This window comes from Engystomops pustulosus, chromosome 10 (assembly GCF_040894005.1).
Source record: "Engystomops pustulosus chromosome 10, aEngPut4.maternal, whole genome shotgun sequence".
NCBI lineage: Eukaryota > Metazoa > Chordata > Amphibia > Anura > Leptodactylidae > Engystomops > Engystomops pustulosus.
Genome location: NC_092420.1, coordinates 66594527 through 66614012, shown reverse-complemented (window position 1 = coordinate 66614012; position 19486 = coordinate 66594527). Strand labels below are relative to the sequence as shown.

General features: G+C 39.5%; 1 protein-coding gene and 1 long non-coding RNA gene across 6 annotated transcripts in view; one reads left to right on the top strand and one right to left on the bottom strand.

Moving 5' to 3' along the window:
• Positions 1 to 19486, top strand: part of EVI5 (ecotropic viral integration site 5) — a 92743-nt gene that overhangs the window by 35109 nt on the left and 38148 nt on the right. For 3 of the 5 annotated variants that reach the window (XM_072127879.1, XM_072127878.1, XM_072127880.1), the window contains 12 exons: positions 5116 to 5308; positions 5428 to 5652; positions 6756 to 6830; positions 8386 to 8511; positions 8784 to 8927; positions 9918 to 10007; positions 10212 to 10309; positions 10910 to 10970; positions 11454 to 11507; positions 14922 to 14954; positions 16391 to 16537; positions 18800 to 18934. In XM_072127879.1, coding sequence (XP_071983980.1) covers positions 5116 to 5308; positions 5428 to 5652; positions 6756 to 6830; positions 8386 to 8511; positions 8784 to 8927; positions 9918 to 10007; positions 10212 to 10309; positions 10910 to 10970; positions 11454 to 11507; positions 14922 to 14954; positions 16391 to 16537; positions 18800 to 18934 — 1381 coding nt within the window. The remainder of the gene's footprint in view (positions 1 to 5115; positions 5309 to 5427; positions 5653 to 6755; positions 6831 to 8385; positions 8512 to 8783; positions 8928 to 9917; positions 10008 to 10211; positions 10310 to 10909; positions 10971 to 11453; positions 11508 to 14921; positions 14955 to 16390; positions 16538 to 18799; positions 18935 to 19486) is intronic. The other 2 variants (XM_072127881.1, XM_072127882.1) reach the window with 2 other exon arrangements.
• LOC140104358 (uncharacterized) lies at positions 13103 to 16931 on the bottom strand. The gene is made up of 3 exons (XR_011850301.1): positions 16825 to 16931; positions 16565 to 16713; positions 13103 to 13243 (listed from the first exon to the last, which is right to left on the bottom strand). It is a non-coding gene; the product is annotated as an uncharacterized lncRNA (long non-coding RNA).

Below are 19486 nucleotides of genomic sequence, written 5' to 3'. Positions count from 1 at the left end.
GACCGCCCCCTCAAAGTGCTTCTGCGTCTACAGTGTACAGCGCAGCAGTGTTTGATAGAGTTATCAGAGGTTTCCGATAGCGCTAGCAGTGTTACACCGCTCAGGGTGACGGGTCCTCTTTAAACGCCTGCTATCAGGTACTAACAACACATGTTTTGCTGGTTGTAGTTTGTTCTCAGTTGCGAGCATCTAGGTCTAAACACGTCTGCAATTGAGACCAGCTGCTCCATGATTTTTTTGAATTGCATTTTTAAATGCAATTCAAACGCAGTGGGGCAGATTTACTTACCCAGTCCATTCGCGATAGGTCGCAGTGGATTCAGGTCTTCCGGCGATTCACTAAGGTAGTTCCTCCAACGTCCACCAGGTGTCGCTGCTGCGCTGAAGTTCATCGGAATGCACTGATCTTCACCAAGCCGGGCCGAGTTCAGCTAAGTGCGAGTCCAGCGACACTTTTTTTTTTTTTCCTTTTTTTAATGTGGCGGTTTTTCCGTATCCGTCGGGTTTTCGTACGGCCACGCCCCCCCATTTCCGTCGCATGCATGCCGATGCGCCACAATCCGATCGTGAGCGCCGAAATCCTGGGGCAATGCAGGGAAAATCGGCGCAAATCGGAAATATTCGGTTAACCCGTCTAGAATCGGGCCCTTAGTAAGTGACCCCCAGTGTGTGAAATTGGCCTAAAGAAATGCAGTCACTGTAGGATTATTACTCTGAATGTTTTAGGTGTGGCATCATATCATCTACAACTTCATGACTGTGTAACCGGAGTGATTTCTATCCTGGGGCCCCACTAAACCTTTGGCAGCAGCGATTTACAGCTGTGATTGTGAGGCATCCGAGCGTCACTGTCCAGATCCCTGGAAATGACATAAGTGGAATCACTGTTGTGCCATACAGACTAAATTACTCATAAAAAAAAATCTCGCCTCTCTGATCAGGAGTCCATGTTATCCAAACTGAAAGGATATTTTATTTTTATGTCTGCGTGAGTTTCCAGTTACACAGTTTATTAGTACAACTAGTCTTATTCCAGGCTGAGTATTGTGTTCATTAATCTTTGGAATATGTTGAATATTACATTTTGAAGCTAATAAACCAACTATACTAGACTGTAGTATGATGAAATAAGTAGATAGATATTTTTTATTATTTTTTTTTATAATTTTATTTTTTTTAATCAGATGTTATATTTTTCCATTATAATCATTAGGGATACGGGTAGATCCAGGCTAAAATCTGTGACGAATCTGCATGTACTAAATGAGAATTCATTGTGGATTTTGCTCTGAATCTGTAGCAGAAATCTCACATGTAAATTTGATATTCAGATTCCCTTGAAAGAAATTCCAAAATCTGTGCATTAAAAAAAAAAATCTAGCCTCAAATACAAAAATGATAAACATGGGGGCACTTACTCATAGATCCAGGCACAGTGACCGTGGTAATCTTCTTACATTTGTTATCCACAGTCTCCTTCCTTTTAAAGTCAACTTTTAAAATTATGCTTATTAGCTGTAAGGGCTCTAGGGGGCATTACCAGAGATCCTCTGTGCTGCAGCTTCACAGGCTGTTATCCTCTCTCCCTCTCCACTCTGCTCCCTTGGCACTTCCCCTCCCTCTGATGTTATCTTACACAGTGGGAGGGAAAGTGCTATTGTGACAGTGTAACAGCCTGTGAAGCATGGATGGGCTCTAGGAATGCCCCCAGGAGCCCCACTGTCCCATTACCATAATTTGGAAAGTAGATTTTTAGAAGGAAATAGGCCATGGAAAACACATATAAGCAGATAGTCAAGCAAATTGACCATAGTTAAGTTGCTTGCATCTGAGTGCGGTCACACGTTGCGTTTAACGCATGCGTTTAAAAACGCATTGCAATAGCTGGAGAGTGATTTGCCTAATTAAACAGCTGCTAACACCTGTGTTTACAAAACGCAACCATTAACGCATGCGTTAACATCACGGTTAACGCATGCGGTTGTTAACGCATTGTTAATGCATGCGTTAACATCGCGGTTAACACATGCGTTTTGTAAACACAAGTGTTAAGAGGTGTTTAATTAGGCAAATCACTCTTCAGCTATTCCAATGCGTTTTTAAACGCATGCGTTAAACGCGACGTGTGACCGCACCCTTAGTGTCCCTGGTATATTATGATGGATTTTGCAGGTAGATTTCCTTTAAAAGAGTAATCGGAATATCTACATTTAAAACCCTATTTACTTTTAAGGTTGTACACTTTTTTTTTTTTTTTGTTTTGTTTTTGTTTTGTTTTTTGTTACTCCTTTTATACTTTTGGAATAAAAGAACTGAACTGAATGTACTTTTGCCCCCTCTATGGATTTATATCTTTGTGTTCATATCGTAGTTTGCTGATATAGTAGTAGTTATAGGGAACCACTTGTCAGCTTTTACACCACTTGACTAACAGCAACCTCGACTGTCTCAACTTGACTCCTCTCTGGAAAAAAGTGACTCTTCTCATCTCATTTGCATATGACTTTGGAGACCTATTTTTATAGGTAAACTGTTGAGTTTTAACATAAAATAGGGGATTCTACAAATTACATTTTATACACTACCTGAGGGAGATGATAGTTTAATTGTCTCTTCCTAAAGAGACCTGGCCATGAATCTGGTGTATAAAATAAACCCTAGAAACTCTATAGTTTGGAAACCATAACAGTATGTCTGGAAAACTTCTAAAGTGCTGAACACTATGCTAGTTTTACTAGTGTGTTGCTATGGGAGCTGGTAGATCCAGTTTTAATGTAGACCTTGATTCACATTTACAGATTCCTCAAGATTATGGCTAAATAACAAAAACACATGGCAGGAAGTGTTGTCATAGTGGTAATTGAAGCCAGAAGAGCTTCAGGCTGTGATTCCAGTTACTGATTGATCACTACACCGGGATAATATAGAAGGGAAGCTTTTAGAAACCTATGATTTAGTAGCCTTCCTAATACAATGTGTCCTATGGTGTAATCCAATATTTCACTTCTTAATACTGAAGCAAGTAACTTTTTATATAGAGGTAGCGATAACAGTAATCTTTTGTAACATACCGTACTTTATTAAAGCCTAACTGTAAAGTTACTTGACAAAAAATAGTTTTGGCACTAGTGGAGAAAGCCTTTTGACAACAATTCCATTGATACCTTCTAGCTTCCTATCCTGAGATATAGGGCTAAAAGAAATATGAGGCTATCTGTAACATCCTCTCAACTGGACTTATGTGACAATAGCCATGGGCAGGGACCTCCTCTCTGAGAGAACCCCCTCCCTAAAAGACTGTGTGTTTAATTCAATCAATGATATTTTTTTTTTTTTTTTTTTATTTGTCTTGTCATTATTCTCCTATGGAAGCTGCAGACCACCCCTTTCCTGTACAAAGAGATCTGCCGCAGACGTTGCACTGTATACACACTGTGCTTTGTGTGCAGGATCTGATTTGTTCATTACAACAGATGGGTAGCCTGAGCTCTGTCTCTATTTTTGCCCTCAAACGTTCATACATACATAATTCTACTATGTCCACACTTGCAAACACAAACAGCTCTGCTACATCCCATTCCTGGAATGTAATTGGATGACCTGAAGCATGTGATTAGTCACATGCATATGGCATCAGGAGTGGATGTGCGAGTGACCCGTTCCCTCACCCTCCTCTCCTCCGTCTAGCTACGGAATCACCTGACAACCAACCCACACCGACAGCCAGAGATAAGAGACTGCTAGCTTCCAGCCTGTTATCTGATGGCTGCAGATTTCTAATGATTGTAAATTAGCCAATTGATTATTTTTGGCTTAGTGCAGAGCTAGTTTTTATGCTTTACATTTGTACTTTAAAGGGAATCTACCACCAAGATTGTTAACCAAGCACACTCTCATGTGTGTGCCCTGTCTAGCAGGATCTCCTCTTCTTTCAACTTCTTGTGCTCTGAAGGCTTTAAAAATTGTGCAAATGAACCTGAGATGTTCACTACCTCATTAACACCTATGAATCCTAGAGCCCCTCGGCTCATTTGCATAACTAAAAAGCGGGGCATAAGAAGCTAAAAGAATAGTAGATCCTGCTGGGGGGGGGGCACACACCAGTATGTCTGTGTTCTTGGTTTACAATCCTTCATCCTGGTGGTAGAAACCCTATAAGGACAATAGCTTCACTATGTTCTGCTCTTTCTCCTGCAGTGAGTAGTGTATTCTGTCTTCATCAGATAAATTAATTGTTTTACTCTCAGCTGTCAGTGGGTACAGCACAGAAGGCTGATTACACAAACTTATTAAATATGGAAGAAAGGCAGTGACAATTGATTCATTTAATATAAAGTATATTGTTTACTAGATCTGCACTGTTCAGTTATAATTTCTTATTCATTTTTTTAAGTTAAAAAAAAATCAAGCACCAGGGTTAAGGATTGTAAACCAAGCACACTGAAATAGTGGTATGTGCCCCCCTCTGGCAGGATCGACTTTTTTTTTAACTTCTTATACCCTTTTTTTAAGAATAAAAGTTTTTAATGGTTTTGCAAATGAGCCTAAGGGGCTCCAGGCTCCATTAAAACAGATGAAGCCTAGAGCCTCTCGGGCTCATTGGCATAATTTTAAAATCCTTAAAAAATGTGAATCAGAAGCTAAAAGAGGAGCAGATCCTGGCAGAGGGGGCACACACCAACATGTCTGTATGCTTGGTTTACAATCCTTGAAGCTAGTTGTACATGTCCTTTTAAGCGTTGTCACATATGCATCACTGGTTTTGTAAACATCGGCTGTCCAAATTCACAGGCAAAATAGCATTATGTGCTGCACTGTTTTGTCTGGAAAAATTATGCCCCCTGTAATAGAAACCTAATGGACCTCACTGTAGTTATATGGGTCATCTGGTTCCCTTTGTGTCATATGACAGATTCCCTTTCCCACCTCTTACTTTGGGGTTTGCATTTTTCACTTTCTATAACAGAAAAGCATTCCTAGAAATCTTAATGTGAACGTGGTCTAATATTGGAATCCTTGGTTATGTTCTCACATTCACACTGTATAGTAGAAGGCTTGTTATCTGTAAAACAAGAATTATGGGATTAAAAGCTACAATAATCTGAATTTTTGCAGGCTGCTAGAGATTGACAGTAAGTCTCTGCGATCTGTCAATGGGTCGAGAAGAAATAGTGGCTCCTCGCTGGTATCGAGCTCTTCGGCCTCCAGTAACCTCAGTCACCATCAGGAAGAAGATGCCTGGCTGCTCTGGGGTAGGATCGTCAATGAGTGGGATGAGGTTTACAAGAAGAAGGAGAAGCAAATTAAGGTAATATAGTAGGATATAAGAATATCTGCCATCAAGGTCATTGTGTGCCCCTCCACACCATTCTAGGGTTAGGGCTTGTCTGGAAGGGCCCATCACTTTATTGCTCTTCTTTGTTGCAGGAGCTTGTCAGGAAAGGCATCCCCCATCACTTCCGTGCAATCGTATGGCAATTATTATGCAACGCCCAAAATATGCCAATCAAAGAGCAGTATTCCGAACTCTTGAAGATGACGTCGCCTTGTGAAAAACTCATCAGAAGGGACATTGCCAGAACATACCCAGAGCATGACTTCTTTAAAGAGAAGGACAGTCTTGGCCAAGAGGTTCTGTTCAATGTCATGAAGGTTGGTGTTGGAGATGTTCATGTTGATGTGTAGGTGGGCACTAATAAGGATCGGTTCCAGGTTTCTTAGTATGGTAGTTTTAATTTATACAATCCAATGACACACAGATGCATATATATACATATATAAAAAAAACTAGACCTACAGATGTCTGCAAAAAATGGTCTTATAACAAAAAACATTATCTTAAAATAAAAAGTTCCAGCGGTTTAAAGATACGTCATAGGGATATGTGTGGGTTTTTTTTTAATATTATGAGGTATAAAAATAGGATAAAAAATGAAAAAAAAAAGTTCTTTAAAAAAAAAGTTCATATGTCAAAAAAAGATGAGTATCCAGGAGGTATCCTCTATAACTGGCAGGAGGATATATATAGAGGATACCTCCTGGATACTCATCTTTTTTTTTTTTTTTTTTTTTCATATGAACTTTTTTTTAAAAAAAACTTTCTTTTTTTCATTTTTTTATCCTATTTTTATACCTCATAATATAAAAAAAACCACACATATCCCTATGACTTATCTTTAGACCGCTGGAACTTTTTATTTTAAGATAATGTTTTTTTGTTATAAGACAATCTTTTGCAGACGTCTGTAGGTCTAGTTTTTTTTTTATATATATATGCATCTGTGTGTCCTTGGATTGTATAAATTAAAACTACCATACTAAGAAACCTGGAACCGATCCTCATTAGTGCCCACCTACACATCAACCTTTACAAAAAAATTCTTCTTTTCCCTTTTTGGTGTTTAAGGGTTAATGTGGTAGCACATAAGGACGGCTATATAAGTCTGATAAGTGCCACTGAATATTCCTTTTATGTTCATTTTGATGTCCACAGCAAAGCCTCACAATGTTAGAAATATTGGTGCAGATTTCGCATGGCAAAGGTGAAAATCCACAGCATATGATTGCCATAGAGCGGATCACTACACATCTCAGTCCGTTCAATAGAAGTTATCATTAGATAAGTTTGACAGTCTGGATTCTAGAAAGGCTTTGTCTAAAAGTTGTAGTTTTGTTGTAAATACTAAAGGATTAAAATGTTATCCTTTGAACATTTCTGTATTGTAACTTTTTTTTTTTTAATGCTTTATTTGTAGGCATATTCTCTAGTGGATCGAGAAGTTGGGTACTGCCAGGGAAGCGCTTTTATTGTGGGTCTTCTTCTTATGCAGGTAGGGCGGCGTTTCTTTTCCCAACAAATCCATTTTATTAAACAGTATCTTTAGGGTCATGCCTCTTAGGTGCTTATAGGGAATCCTTGAGAGCTGTGTAACCATAACTTTGTGTGTAGTAAGTAGCAGCAGGACTGTGAAAATGTATTTGTTTATCCAGATCTGCAGCTCCTGCAAGGGCTCTTTCAACCCCTTCCCTCTGCTCTGAATGACTGCTTTAAAAAAAAAAAAAAAAAATCCTTACTTATCTCCTAGAGTAGTAGAGGGGCTGTGGAGCAGTGCCGTACAGAGAGCAGAAAGCTCTTCAGGCTGAAAGACCTGCCCTGAGCCCTTGCAGGACTCCAGAACTGGATTGTAACCTCACTTTTCACAGTTGATGGGTACTAACCACTCGCCTCTCCAGGTAACAATTTCATACAGTTTGCTTTGTATTGTCAAAACTTCTGACAGATTCCCTTTAAAATTGCCCATTGCTAAAATCGATGGTGTTTAGATACTATACTTCTTCTCTTTTTAACTTTCGGCTCCAATATTACGGTGGGTGTCTATCCCAGCCAGACCATAAGGGTCACAGGACCCACAGCAGAGTTCATTGACGTCATTTTCTTCTGCATAAACAAAGACTGCTGAGGGCACTGATCGGCTGCATCATGTCCTGTGACCCCCAACGCTTTACAGTGGATTTTCTAGGATTCCTGAAATGGCCTCTTTATAGATTTAGAATTGAATAAAATTCATCCATTAGATTACCCATTTGTATTGTTATGTTCTCCTTTTGGACAACTCCATGCACATTAAATGATATTGTCTGTTTCTGAAGATTTGAGTGAATTTTGGCCACATTCCTCAAGTGTATGGATATCCTCAAACTAGCGGTACACATGACATTTGTTTGTTTGCTCTTGGAGACTTGCTCTTGACTTCAAGGACAAAAATAAATAATTGGACTACCTTATAAAGAATCTGTTAGTTGAGCTATCCTAATTTCTTCTCTGGGCTATACTGAGCAGTGTCTATGGGATATTGGGAATGAAATTTCGCTTGGTTAGCTTATAGGAAACCCACCAGAGTTTGGTAGCAGCAGGACTGGGACAATTATATTCCAAGGCTGTTGCTGAACGTTAATCACACTGGTGTGAGATCTCCTAGCAAGTACAGCTACAAGTCTGGAATGTACATTTTATATATTTATGTATGTATACACACACTTCATAGTTCTCTCCAAGGCTGCTACACTATATGCAGTTTAATAAGGTCATAACTGATTCCCTTAAAGGGCCTGTCCAGAATCATTATAAGGGTGGCACAAATAACCATCATGCCTTTCCCTTCTCTCTCCCCATACGGGCCAGCACAGTGACTATTGTGACACTGTGGTGACTGCCTATTACTGGCTGGAATAATACCACCTTATACTCACAGTACTGGAGATTGCTCCATTTAAGTGGAAGTCATTAACCCAGAATAGACTTGCTATATTTTGGGTCAGTGCTTGTTACCACTATTGAATGGTCTTTCAGTGATTGATTCGCTGTCTTGTTCCTTTCTTTTTTAGATGCCAGAAGAAGAGGCTTTCTGTGTGTTTGTGAAATTAATGCAGGACTATCGTCTTCGGGAGCTCTTTAAACCCAGCATGGCAGAGCTGGGCCTGTGCATGTATCAGTTTGAATGCATGATTCAGGTGAGTCACATTCAGGCCACGACTTGTGTTCCAGCTCCATTACACAGCACAAAGCAGAAAATCTTCACTCGTCTGGTATGTGATTCGCACCTCATTCTAGTTTAATGTCTGTATATCATTACCTGAGATGCCGGAGGTGAGATGACTATTAAATAACTGTAATTCTCAGATTTTGGGGAAGCTGAAGAAGCTGTTGAAGCATTTCCATGTTCTAACACATATTATCCATGTATCCTGTATTCATCATCAACAATATGTTCTTCTCCTTACAGGAACAGCTGCCAGAGCTATTTGTGCACTTTCAAGCCCAGAGTTTTCATACCTCTATGTATGCATCTTCCTGGTTTTTGACTATTTTTCTAACAAGTTTTCCACTTCCAATCGCTACAAGAATATTTGATATATTTATGTCGGAGGTGAGAAACCACAACTAAAGGAATGAATCACAAAGAACTTGTACTTGCGACCGTCACCCTCACCCACTCCCATAGTGACATTTCAATAAATTTTATTTTAACTTTTGAAGCCATTATTTTTTTTACATTTCTGAAACAAATAAGTGCAGATGATACATTTTTTTGACAAAATCTGTTGTTAGAGATAAAAGCCTTTTTGTCCTTTTTTTTTTTTTATTTTTTTTATTTCCACTTTTCCCCTGTACTGGTCAGTGTATCTGTGTGGGATTTAATCCAAGGAGAGGCTAAAGCTTAACTCCTTACAGACTGTGGGAATGTTTCAATATAGTGACTGTAAGGAGAAAAGTAAACCGAGACTTTCGCACTGACATTCCAGAGAGGAATCTTACTGAAGGTCAGAAAGGGAGAAAAAAAACAGGACCAAGAAGCATTTAACTTGAATAAAGTTTATAACAAAGTTTTATTAGTATTTTCTTCACTATTTATTTTTGAAAGAAAAAATTTATTTCAAACATTTTAGTTAGGAGAAGAACAGTATGCTTTATGATGTATACCTTCATGTTACATATGGATAGTATACTTTGTATGCGTCACCAGGGTTCATCTAGTATCATATTGCAGATGTATTGTGGTTTCATCCTATGGTCAGGTGTGTCCTATAGTGTGACAGATACAATATTGGGGTATTTTGACACACAAAGATGCTATGCCTTTTGCTGGATTCCAGGCGTAGCATACATTTGGCTGGAGGGGGGAGAGCTCCTCACTCGTCCCCTTTCCATAGGAAGCTGTGCTGTACAGCAAAAGTTAGAGCATGCTCCGTCCTTTATCTGACTACGGCGTGATACAGTGCCGTACGTTGCACTTGCCGTACCATGCAATATACACTTCTATGGCGGTCATATGGCTGCCATATACTGTACATGGGCGTGAAAGGGGCCTTGGTTTTCTAATAGAGTTTCAGTATTGATCCTCCTCCTCTATTCCCAGGGTTTGGAGATTGTGTTCCGGGCAGGTCTTGCTGTCCTTCAGATGAACCAACCAGAACTTATGCAGCTGGATATGGAAGGGATGTTACAGGTAACTCCTAACGATTGTACTCTGTCATTTGTAATTAATGCAGGAGGCCATTTCAAGATAATTTCATTGAAATAATATGTAATGGGTGCTGGTAAGTAACCAGACCGGCCAATGTAGAAATGAGGAATGTTTACTTGTGTCTGTGAACGGATCTGTGATATTTGTGTGGACGTAGCTAAACCAGAATATATTTTTTTCTTGCAGCACTTTCAAAAGGTCATTCCACATCAGTTTGACGGGGGTCCTGAGAAACTAATTCAAGCTGCTTATCAAGTGAAATACAATGCAAAAAAGATGAAAAAGTATGTGGTAAAGAAAGGCAGGCATGTATGTATGTATGTATGTATGTATATAGGTGTATATGTGCTGATATGATCTAGAAATTAAATCTCAGAGCACATATAGAAGTACATCTATGGGTAGTGTTCTGTATTATTACACAAACACATTCATTAGTTAATATACACATGTATATACAATTATTTTAAAGCGAGTGTGCATTGATCCTAAATGTGTGTATTGTCCAAAGTGGATTAAGGGTGCGGTCACACGTTATGTTTTGGTTGTGTTTTCATTATGTTTTGAAATGCATTACAACTGCTGAGGAGAGGGGATTTGCCTAATTACACTGTTGTTAACAATTGTGTGAATACATGTGTTAACATCATGTTGACGCGTGTGTCTTGTTAACATCTGCATTTTGTTAATGCATGCACACGTTCACATGGCTGCAACCACACATTCAGTTTTTCAGATAGTTTTAGAATGGCCATAGCGAGCACAACATGCTCCATCTTTTTGAAGGTGTGTGTCTGTGTGTGTGCTCTAGTGTTCCTCTGATGTGCCAAGTTAAAAAAAAAAAAAATGCTTGTTACTTATGACTTCTCCTGCTTTTATTTCAGGTTAGAAAAAGAGTACACTACGATAAAGACAAAGGAGATGGAAGAACAAGTAGAAATCAAAGTAAGAAAAATTATAATAATTGAAAATTAGTATATAAAAATAATAAGGAAACTGGTTCTTGGCAATTAATATTTTAGTTTTTTTGTCAACGATTCTAATGCATTAATGAATGTGGTTGTACTTGATAACAACATGGTTACTTTGTATTAGAACCAGCCTATGTCAGGGATATGTTCCATTGGATTGATCACTATTGCATGGGAGCAGTAGTTGAGGAGTAGACCAGTTGGTTAATCTCCCAAATTTTACACAGTTGTCTAGTGCGATGAAAGCTGCTTCAGTGTTTTAGAAATTGCCCCTTTAAACTGAATGAAATAAACTGAATAATTTGAGGACAATAGTTGCACCAATTTACTAACTTGGCCTAAAATCAGCCTGGCAATATAGGTTTGCTTTCTAAGAACTTGTGTAAAGAGTGAAAATGTCAATCATTTTCTGAAATGGGTGTATTTTTAATCTATAAATTCTGTTTTTGTCTTGCAGAGGTTGCGCACAGAGAACAGACTTTTGAAGCAGCGGATTGAAACCTTGGAGAAAGTAAGATTGAAAAGACTTTTTTTTTTTTTTTTACTCTTTGTAAACTGCATCAAGATTAGTTCATTGGCTTTTTTTTTTTTTTTTGATGACTCTTTAAATTACACATAAATAGGCTGGTTTGTATACTGTACATAAAGTGGTATCTTTATGTGCACATTTGTTATAAACTAAAGGAAATCACCTAGTAAGAAACTTTGGGTACAAACGCCTTCTCCGGGGTCAGCATTTGCCTATTTGGGGACTAAGGTTATACCCTAAAGATGTGTAATCCATATCATGTGTTAGCAGAATAGATTGATGTATAACTCCTCATTAACAGCTCTCAGGCTCTGATGTTGAAACTTAAATATTGTCATTACATGGGGTTAAAGAGAGATTCATGGATTTTTTTTGTTTTCCTTTTAGAAATAGAAAATTCAATTGTCTCCTACACAAGGACATGGTCATGGCCGTGTGTATGGGATGACTGCCCGGGCTGCAGAACAGGTCGTTGTTTGTGGCTCAGTCAGTCTTTATTGTGTTTGTCGTCTGAGAGGACTTCACGTTCTGATCACAGGGGCCACAAAATTTGGCACCTGTGAAATGAACACATATTTTCTAGTTACCTATGGAAACCAATCAGAGCTCAGCTTTAATTTTATAAACAGTTGTGGGGAAAAATAAGAGCTGAGCTCTGATTGGGTGCCATGGGCAACTAGAACGGATATGCTCTGAAACTTCTGATAAATCTCTCCCACCATGTATATGTTGAATTAGTCTGTAACTTCTATGCATCTATTTATAATGACATTATAATGCACAATGCAGAAAATGTATAGTTTTTTGTAACACATATAGTCACACAGAGGCTCAATTGGTCACAAATAGGTCACTACTGGGTACTGGGTAAACCTACCACAGAATGCTGTTAGTGTAACTCCTGCATTAATTCTCGATAAGGCTGACTGCATCATAAGAACAAAATGATCAGAGATGTAGAAATGTACAGTGCTTCAATATCTACCATGTTGGAAGACCACTTGTCCCCAGCATCACCCCCCCCCCCCCTTACCCCTGCAACAAATTAAGGCTACAATCACACAAACGTATGGGGGACGTATATACGGTGTATACACGTCCCCCATACATCGCAATGGTTCACATTGCCGTACGGGAGCGGTATGGTGCAGCACACATGCGGCTCCGTACTCCGTAGAAAGATAGGACATGTCCTTTCTTTCAATGGGATACGGCGCCGGGCTCCATGTTAGGCTATGGAGAGGGGCGGGGGTGAGCGGTGCTCTCCTCCTCTCCCCGGCACTGCCGTGTGCCCGCCGTGCTACTGTATGGTGGGCAACGGTAGTGTGAATGTAGCCTAAAGCTGTTTTTTCATATTTGTTTACTACATGTACACTTTTGGCGACACTTCTTGTCGCCTTTTGATATGCCACATGACCAATTTCCCTATGGCCTTGATCCAAGATGGCGTCCGTGTTCTGGATGTAGCCTAAAAGAACCCCTTACTTGCTGGGTTATTAAATATGTAATTTTTCCTTTTAATTCTGAAATAAAATGGTGTCCTGGAGCTTTTCTCTCAGTATATGCATAACCTGTTCTATTTTTTAACCACAACCTCATTTGCCAAAAATCCCTTCCAGCGCTCATGTCTTCTCCAGCGCAGTCGATTTCTTTTCAGACCATATTGAAACATTCCTTAATTACAATTGATGAGTCTTTATCACCGTTGTCTCCACTTCCTGAATTAGAATTTTAATGGAAAATCTTTAGTCATTAACATGGATATTATTACTTTAACTTTATTTGTACACAATTTCAATACTAAAGGGGTTTCCCAGTTTGAATAAATATGTTATTGTTTGTAAAATTTTGTAACTTTTCATTATACAATATACCGTACTTCTATCAATTCCTCACAGTTTTCTACATCTCTGCTTGCTGTCATTCTCCAGAAAGCTTCTGTTTACTTCGAGTGGATACAAATCTGTCCCTGGTCATGTGATGTCACTCGGCTCGTTATAACTCACAGCTCTAATTACTCTGTGATATAACGAGCCGTGCACCTGTTTGACGTCACATGACCACTGTCCACATCCCATCCGCAGGAAGTAAACAATGAAGCTTCCTTTTGAATGACGGTAACAGAGATCTAGAAAACCAGGAGGATTTGATACAGAAAGTATATTGGAAAATTGGACAACTTTTCATCGTACAAAAAAGAACTTTTATTTTCAGATACAAGAACACCACTTTAAAGGACACCTGTCGGGTTAAAGAAGAGCTATTTTCCAGTTAAGTGGCTCTCAAAATCCTTGCTGTAGTATAACATGCCTAAATGCTGTGGCACGCTGTGGTTCGGTCCGATTGACGGAAATCCAGGAGCTGGCAGTGCAACGTATTCATGATGGGTCGTCCAGGCATTTCCCTCTAATGTTGGCTCTATCGCTACCATAGTTAAAATTTTGTGTGCTGCACTGAGTCTCCTCCTAGTGTGTGCTACTCCATTGCCGAGAGGCAGCCGCACCAAACATGAGGAGGCCACCTCCAAAATGGCCACCGCACAATAGCCATGCGCTTGCGCTCTAGATGCCGATGGCGACTATGGGAGTTGTGATCCTGGGAGGGGAGTGCCTGGACGGCGCCTAACAGGTGTCCTTTAATGTATTAAACCAGGTAAATCTCCAATAACCATGTCCTTATAGATGTCTTATGATTGGACTGCAGACCCCTTTACATTTTCTCTCTCCAGGAATGCAGACTATGTATAATCCATGCTCTTTATATCACTCCGCACATGTCATTATGAATGATTTTGCTCTTCTATCTCTGGAATCTTTGCTTTTGCACGACATTCTATGCACTTGCAGATACAATTCTACCTCATTTGAAGATTTTTCTAAATTATCATTGGCAAAATCATCATTAATGTAGGTTTTATAGATGCTGGCTTTATTTTCTGAGATGATGGTCGGCACGATCCTTCTCCGTCAGGCCGACATAAAGTCCCCAATAAGCTGAATAATCATTGGGAATCGGCCATTCCCTTCTCCCCTCCAAACGCATGCATCTTGGCTGGGCTGAGCATGCATGTTTTTTTTCTAATAGACAGAGTTATAACCTGTGGTCGGAAATCTATTCATTTAATAACAAAGATTTATATGTTGTGAAATGAAACTTTTTCAGTCCTATATCTGTCGCTGCCTATACATAGGCAATAGAGGATGAATTGCTCAAGTCTGGTAATATGTATGAGCCCTTAGTCAGACCAGAATTTTAATTTGATATCAATGATATTTAATTAATGTCAAAGAAGGTAGAATTGTACGTTTCCTCTACACACATTGATTTTTGTTTTCTGGTTACTTAAAATTTTCACCTCTTTTCTGAAATTCCTTTCTGAATTTTTCCTTTCCATAGGAAAGTGCATCCTTGGCAGATAGATTGATCCAGGTATAGTCATTACCTTTTGTCCTCAATAACAACCAATCCCAGTTAATACAATGTTTTTTGTTCTACCTCTCTATTATTCCCAGGGGCGTGATGCATGCAGTATTACATGCATCTGTATGCATAATACGTCCCATAACATTAGAGTCCTAGGACTGTTCTTTCTATTAATTACTAAATCACGGTGACCTGCACGCTGCCTCATTCGGTGTGTCTAACCCATTTTTAATTAAAATAAAAATAATTTTTAATAATCCCACAGAATTAACATTTTTCTTAATTGATGAGACCAAACTAACCGAATTGCATGATCCAAGCTCGGTCATTTTGCATGATTCTAATCCCAACTGGAATGCCAGATACCATCTTCATTGTGCTTGCTCCATTTTTTTCGCTTGTATAAACCACGTTTAACAATGCAGTCCAGATTGTATAGTGAACTTGATTTAAGGAGGTTAAATAAAAAAAAAATACTTTTTGGGGGACAACTATTTTGTTAGAGGAACAAAATTTTGATCAGCTAGTTCCTAGGCCCAACACCAGTGGCTGGCGACATAGTAATGTTGCAGAATTTGTGTCAGTTGTCATAGAACACCTTATATTGCGATGGGAAACAAAGGCCGTGTTACTTTCACATGGTTTCCTAAATTTTATCCTAAATTTGTAGTTTTAACATCTATTGTTTTGTAATATGTAACATTTTCCTTTTAATGGGTTAACATGAATGACTTTACATCTGGCAGAGTTGTCCCTTGCAGTCCTAATTCGCTGTATAATGAGAGGAGTACCCAGCTTTTCCAGGACTAGGAAATAATGGTTCACACTAGAGTTTGAGAGATATCTATAATTGTACCTAGTAATGATTTGGACATCTTGAAGGAAGAATAGTTATTCAAGTATGGTCTCGTGAAAGAACTTTACTAATGCAGACTGGTTTGGGTTGGTTTTTTTTAAATGTCATTAGTCATGGCCCTAAATAAAGATTTGACTGCACATGAATGGCAACTTCAGTATTGGTTCCTCTGGCAAAATGGCTGCTCCTATTCTGTTTAAAGGAGTTGTACCCAGTTTGCATGTTGTGCCCTATCCACAGGATTGGAGATATCCAGCTGATCAGTGAACGTTGACTGCTGGGACTCCCCCACGAGTCACGAGCCTCAAGCAATCCAATCTCGTTCTCTTGTGGAGCATGCATCCCATTACTCCCATTAGTATGGGAATAATTGAGACTGCTGAGCGCAGCGCTATATCTCTGCCACTCACATAGACATTGAATAGGAATGCAGAAGATACTGCGCGCTGTGCTCAGCAGTTTCGGACACTCTTGGGAATGGGAATAGCTTGCAAAGTTGGTACAACCCCCTTAGCAAACAATTAAAATCTCAAGGCTTTCATCATGCATCTGGATTGCTTCAAAAACCTTCAAATTATGTCCAAAGGGACAAGTGACAAGGGCCCAGGAGGCAGAGGAAAACTACCTCATAAAACGGGAGCTGGCCACCATGAAACAGCAGAATGATGAGTCCAGCTGTATGCTGGAGCAGGCTCACCATACCATCAGCGAGCTGCGGCATCAACAGCAATTGGTAAGGCGCCCGGCTGCACTGTCTGACCTGTGCTTGACTCTGCTTTCCTCTCTCTGCAGACCTCACTGATGATTTAGTTTCTTGTGGTGTTTGGAAATGATTTTGTTCTTCTCTTAATAATTGAACAGCCTGGAGCCGCTGATATTTTACTTTCCCAGCAGCGTTCCTGGGATTACCTGTAGCGGATAAATAAAGCGGCAAATAAATTACTGGATGTTAGATCTGCACAGTCTCTGCCCTGAATCCAGTTTATGAACACGAAGCACTTACAGATGTGTTCTCCTTACCTTTAATCTTGGCCGGACATATCCAGATATTCGTTACAGAACGTGCAACAATGTTGTTCAGATATACATTTTATGTGTGTCTGTCCAGCCAACAGATGTGATGTAAATGGCAACCTGTCAAGGATTTTGGAAACATTTTTTTTCATAAGGATTTGATTTCATGTGAAATTGGTGTCCTTATATCCAGGTGACAAGTTCCCTTTAACTACCACCAACCACAACAGAGATGGGATCATGATGACATTCTTATGTATCATAGTTACACAGTTTATACTGTTAAAATAAAAGACACATGTCCATAAAGTTCAACCAAGGAAGGGAAGGGATGGGATTGGTTGAGGAAGGGATTTAGGGGAAACGTGTTCTATAAAATCCAGAATTGTGCTGAAAAACTTTGAATGTTGCATTTAGATGAACTGTGAGGAGTCATAAAGGTGATGAAACATCACGCTAAGCTGTCCGTTGTAGGATGTCCAACTGTACCAGGACTACCTCATAAGCTTAGTGGAGATTCCCTTTATTGTAGTTGTCCAACTCAAACACATTGCATTGAGCAAAGAATCACATGATTCTTTAGGCACGCTGCAGACTTATTCTGTTGACAGTTTTTTTTTTTTATTTTGAGGTTTTTGGTGATTTTGTGTTCTTCTAGCATGGAGCAAGAGTATGCAGTAATACAGTGGGGCACATTTACTGCGCTATGTGCAGTTTGCTTGTGTAGTGTGCAGAGGGTGTCAGATTCTGAAATTTTGGCGCCCGTTCTTCAAGAATCTGGCGCTCCCTGCACCTTTACCATGGGCCATGCGACACCCTTCTGTCGGAGTTTGCATGGTCAGACTGTGCATCAGAACAACCATTTCAATGACGAAATTTGTGTCATATGAAGATTACTGCAGCCAGGACACAAAAGGCTTGCATGTGACATAAATGTGGCTCGGACACTTCTTAAATACCTGTGCGAGCAGTTTACACATGAAAGAATGTGCAAAGTCCGATAGAAAGCTGGCGCAAGGTCTTTAGTAAATGGGCCTCAGTATATTAAGATAAGCTGCAGGTCTTAGATTTTAGCATTGTACATGGCTAAACCGAGCCTGTCAGAAATTTTGACTATACAAAACTGCACACAGTGTTGGCTATTGTCCCTGGAGATCTCTGTAACCTCTTGTGTACTGTTAGTAGGAACTGCATTGATATTCCAGGAATGTAGCTGGACTTGGATCACTGTGAGAGTGCCTTTACCTTGTTGTATTCAAAATGCTCCACAGCTGCTATGGGTAAAAGTTGTAGAAGGCTTCTGATGCTTCTGGTTGGATACTGCAGGTGTATCAGTAAAGGGGTCTAGAAAAGGACATTTTTAGCTATATTCTTGATATTTGTTACATAATATATAGCATTTTAGTACAGCCATTACAGAAATGGTAATGAATCAGATGGAGACGGTTGCAGAGTAAGTTCTGTAGAAGCCATGGATTTTAATGATGTGTAATGTAAGATTGTCATCAATTATACATTTGTCAGGGTCAATTACATGGAGTACATCAGGAAGTGCGTGTGAAGCTCTCGGATGATTCCAGGGTTATATTACATTATGTGTCTTCAGCTCCAGCCGAACGCACACAGATAACAAGTGCACATTTCACAGCGACTATATGCTGTCCTACTGTGGATTTCCATGTACTGTCAGAATGACTTCATTTATGTTCTAAGGCTAGACGTCTATGAAAATACAATCAATACCCAGTCTTCATTTTTAGGGTAAAATAGATGTTTCCTATGAATGTATTTCATATGACAATGTTATAGCCGGTATGGATAGGTTTTACACAACCACAATTTTTTTCCCTTCTATTGTACATTAACTATTTCCATATTGGATTGTTTTTGTTCTTTTTTCTCGCCCCAGTTTTCCTGTGCATTATCGCTCGGTGTTATAGATAGCCGGCATATATATGGTTCATTATTATTGTTTCCGCAGCATAAGTGTAATCCTCGCTACTCCGAGGACTTTGTTCTGCAGCTGGAGAAAGAGCTGGTTCAAGCCAGGCTAAAAGAGGCAGAATCTCACTGTGCAATGAAGGAAATGCAGGACAAGATCCTCGACATCGAGAAGGTATTCATTTATGGGGAAAAAAATTGGCATTTTAATTTCCCATTTGTTGCTAAACTGGTACAATTCACCATAACCTTATACCGATCTCATTAAAATGTGTTGCAGTTGTTAATATACTAAAATGGTGTTACCCTGCTAGTGACTGGCATCCCCTGAATTTGTCCCCAGCTTTTGACCTTGCAAAATACTTGCATGAGTAACCCCACAGATGGCAAACATAGTCTTACTAGGTCATACCAAAATCAGTGTATGATTAGCTTCAGCACAGACTGGGGCTGCTGAAGCTAACCAGTAAGTTTCTATCTTACTCCAAGTGCTTTATTCAAATCTGCACAGGTCAATATTTCTCTACAGGGCCCTGTATGGTCCGAAGACAAATGCCTTCCAGTAAGGGAGGGCTGCATGAGCAGATTTGCCACTGCTTTGTCGCAGTCTATGGGAGACGACATAGCAGCTAGTCTCCATCTAAATGTTTGAGTACAACTAAGAATTTGATATGAGAAACACTAAGATGCAGGATACAATCCTATAACAGATAGACATTTCACCTGT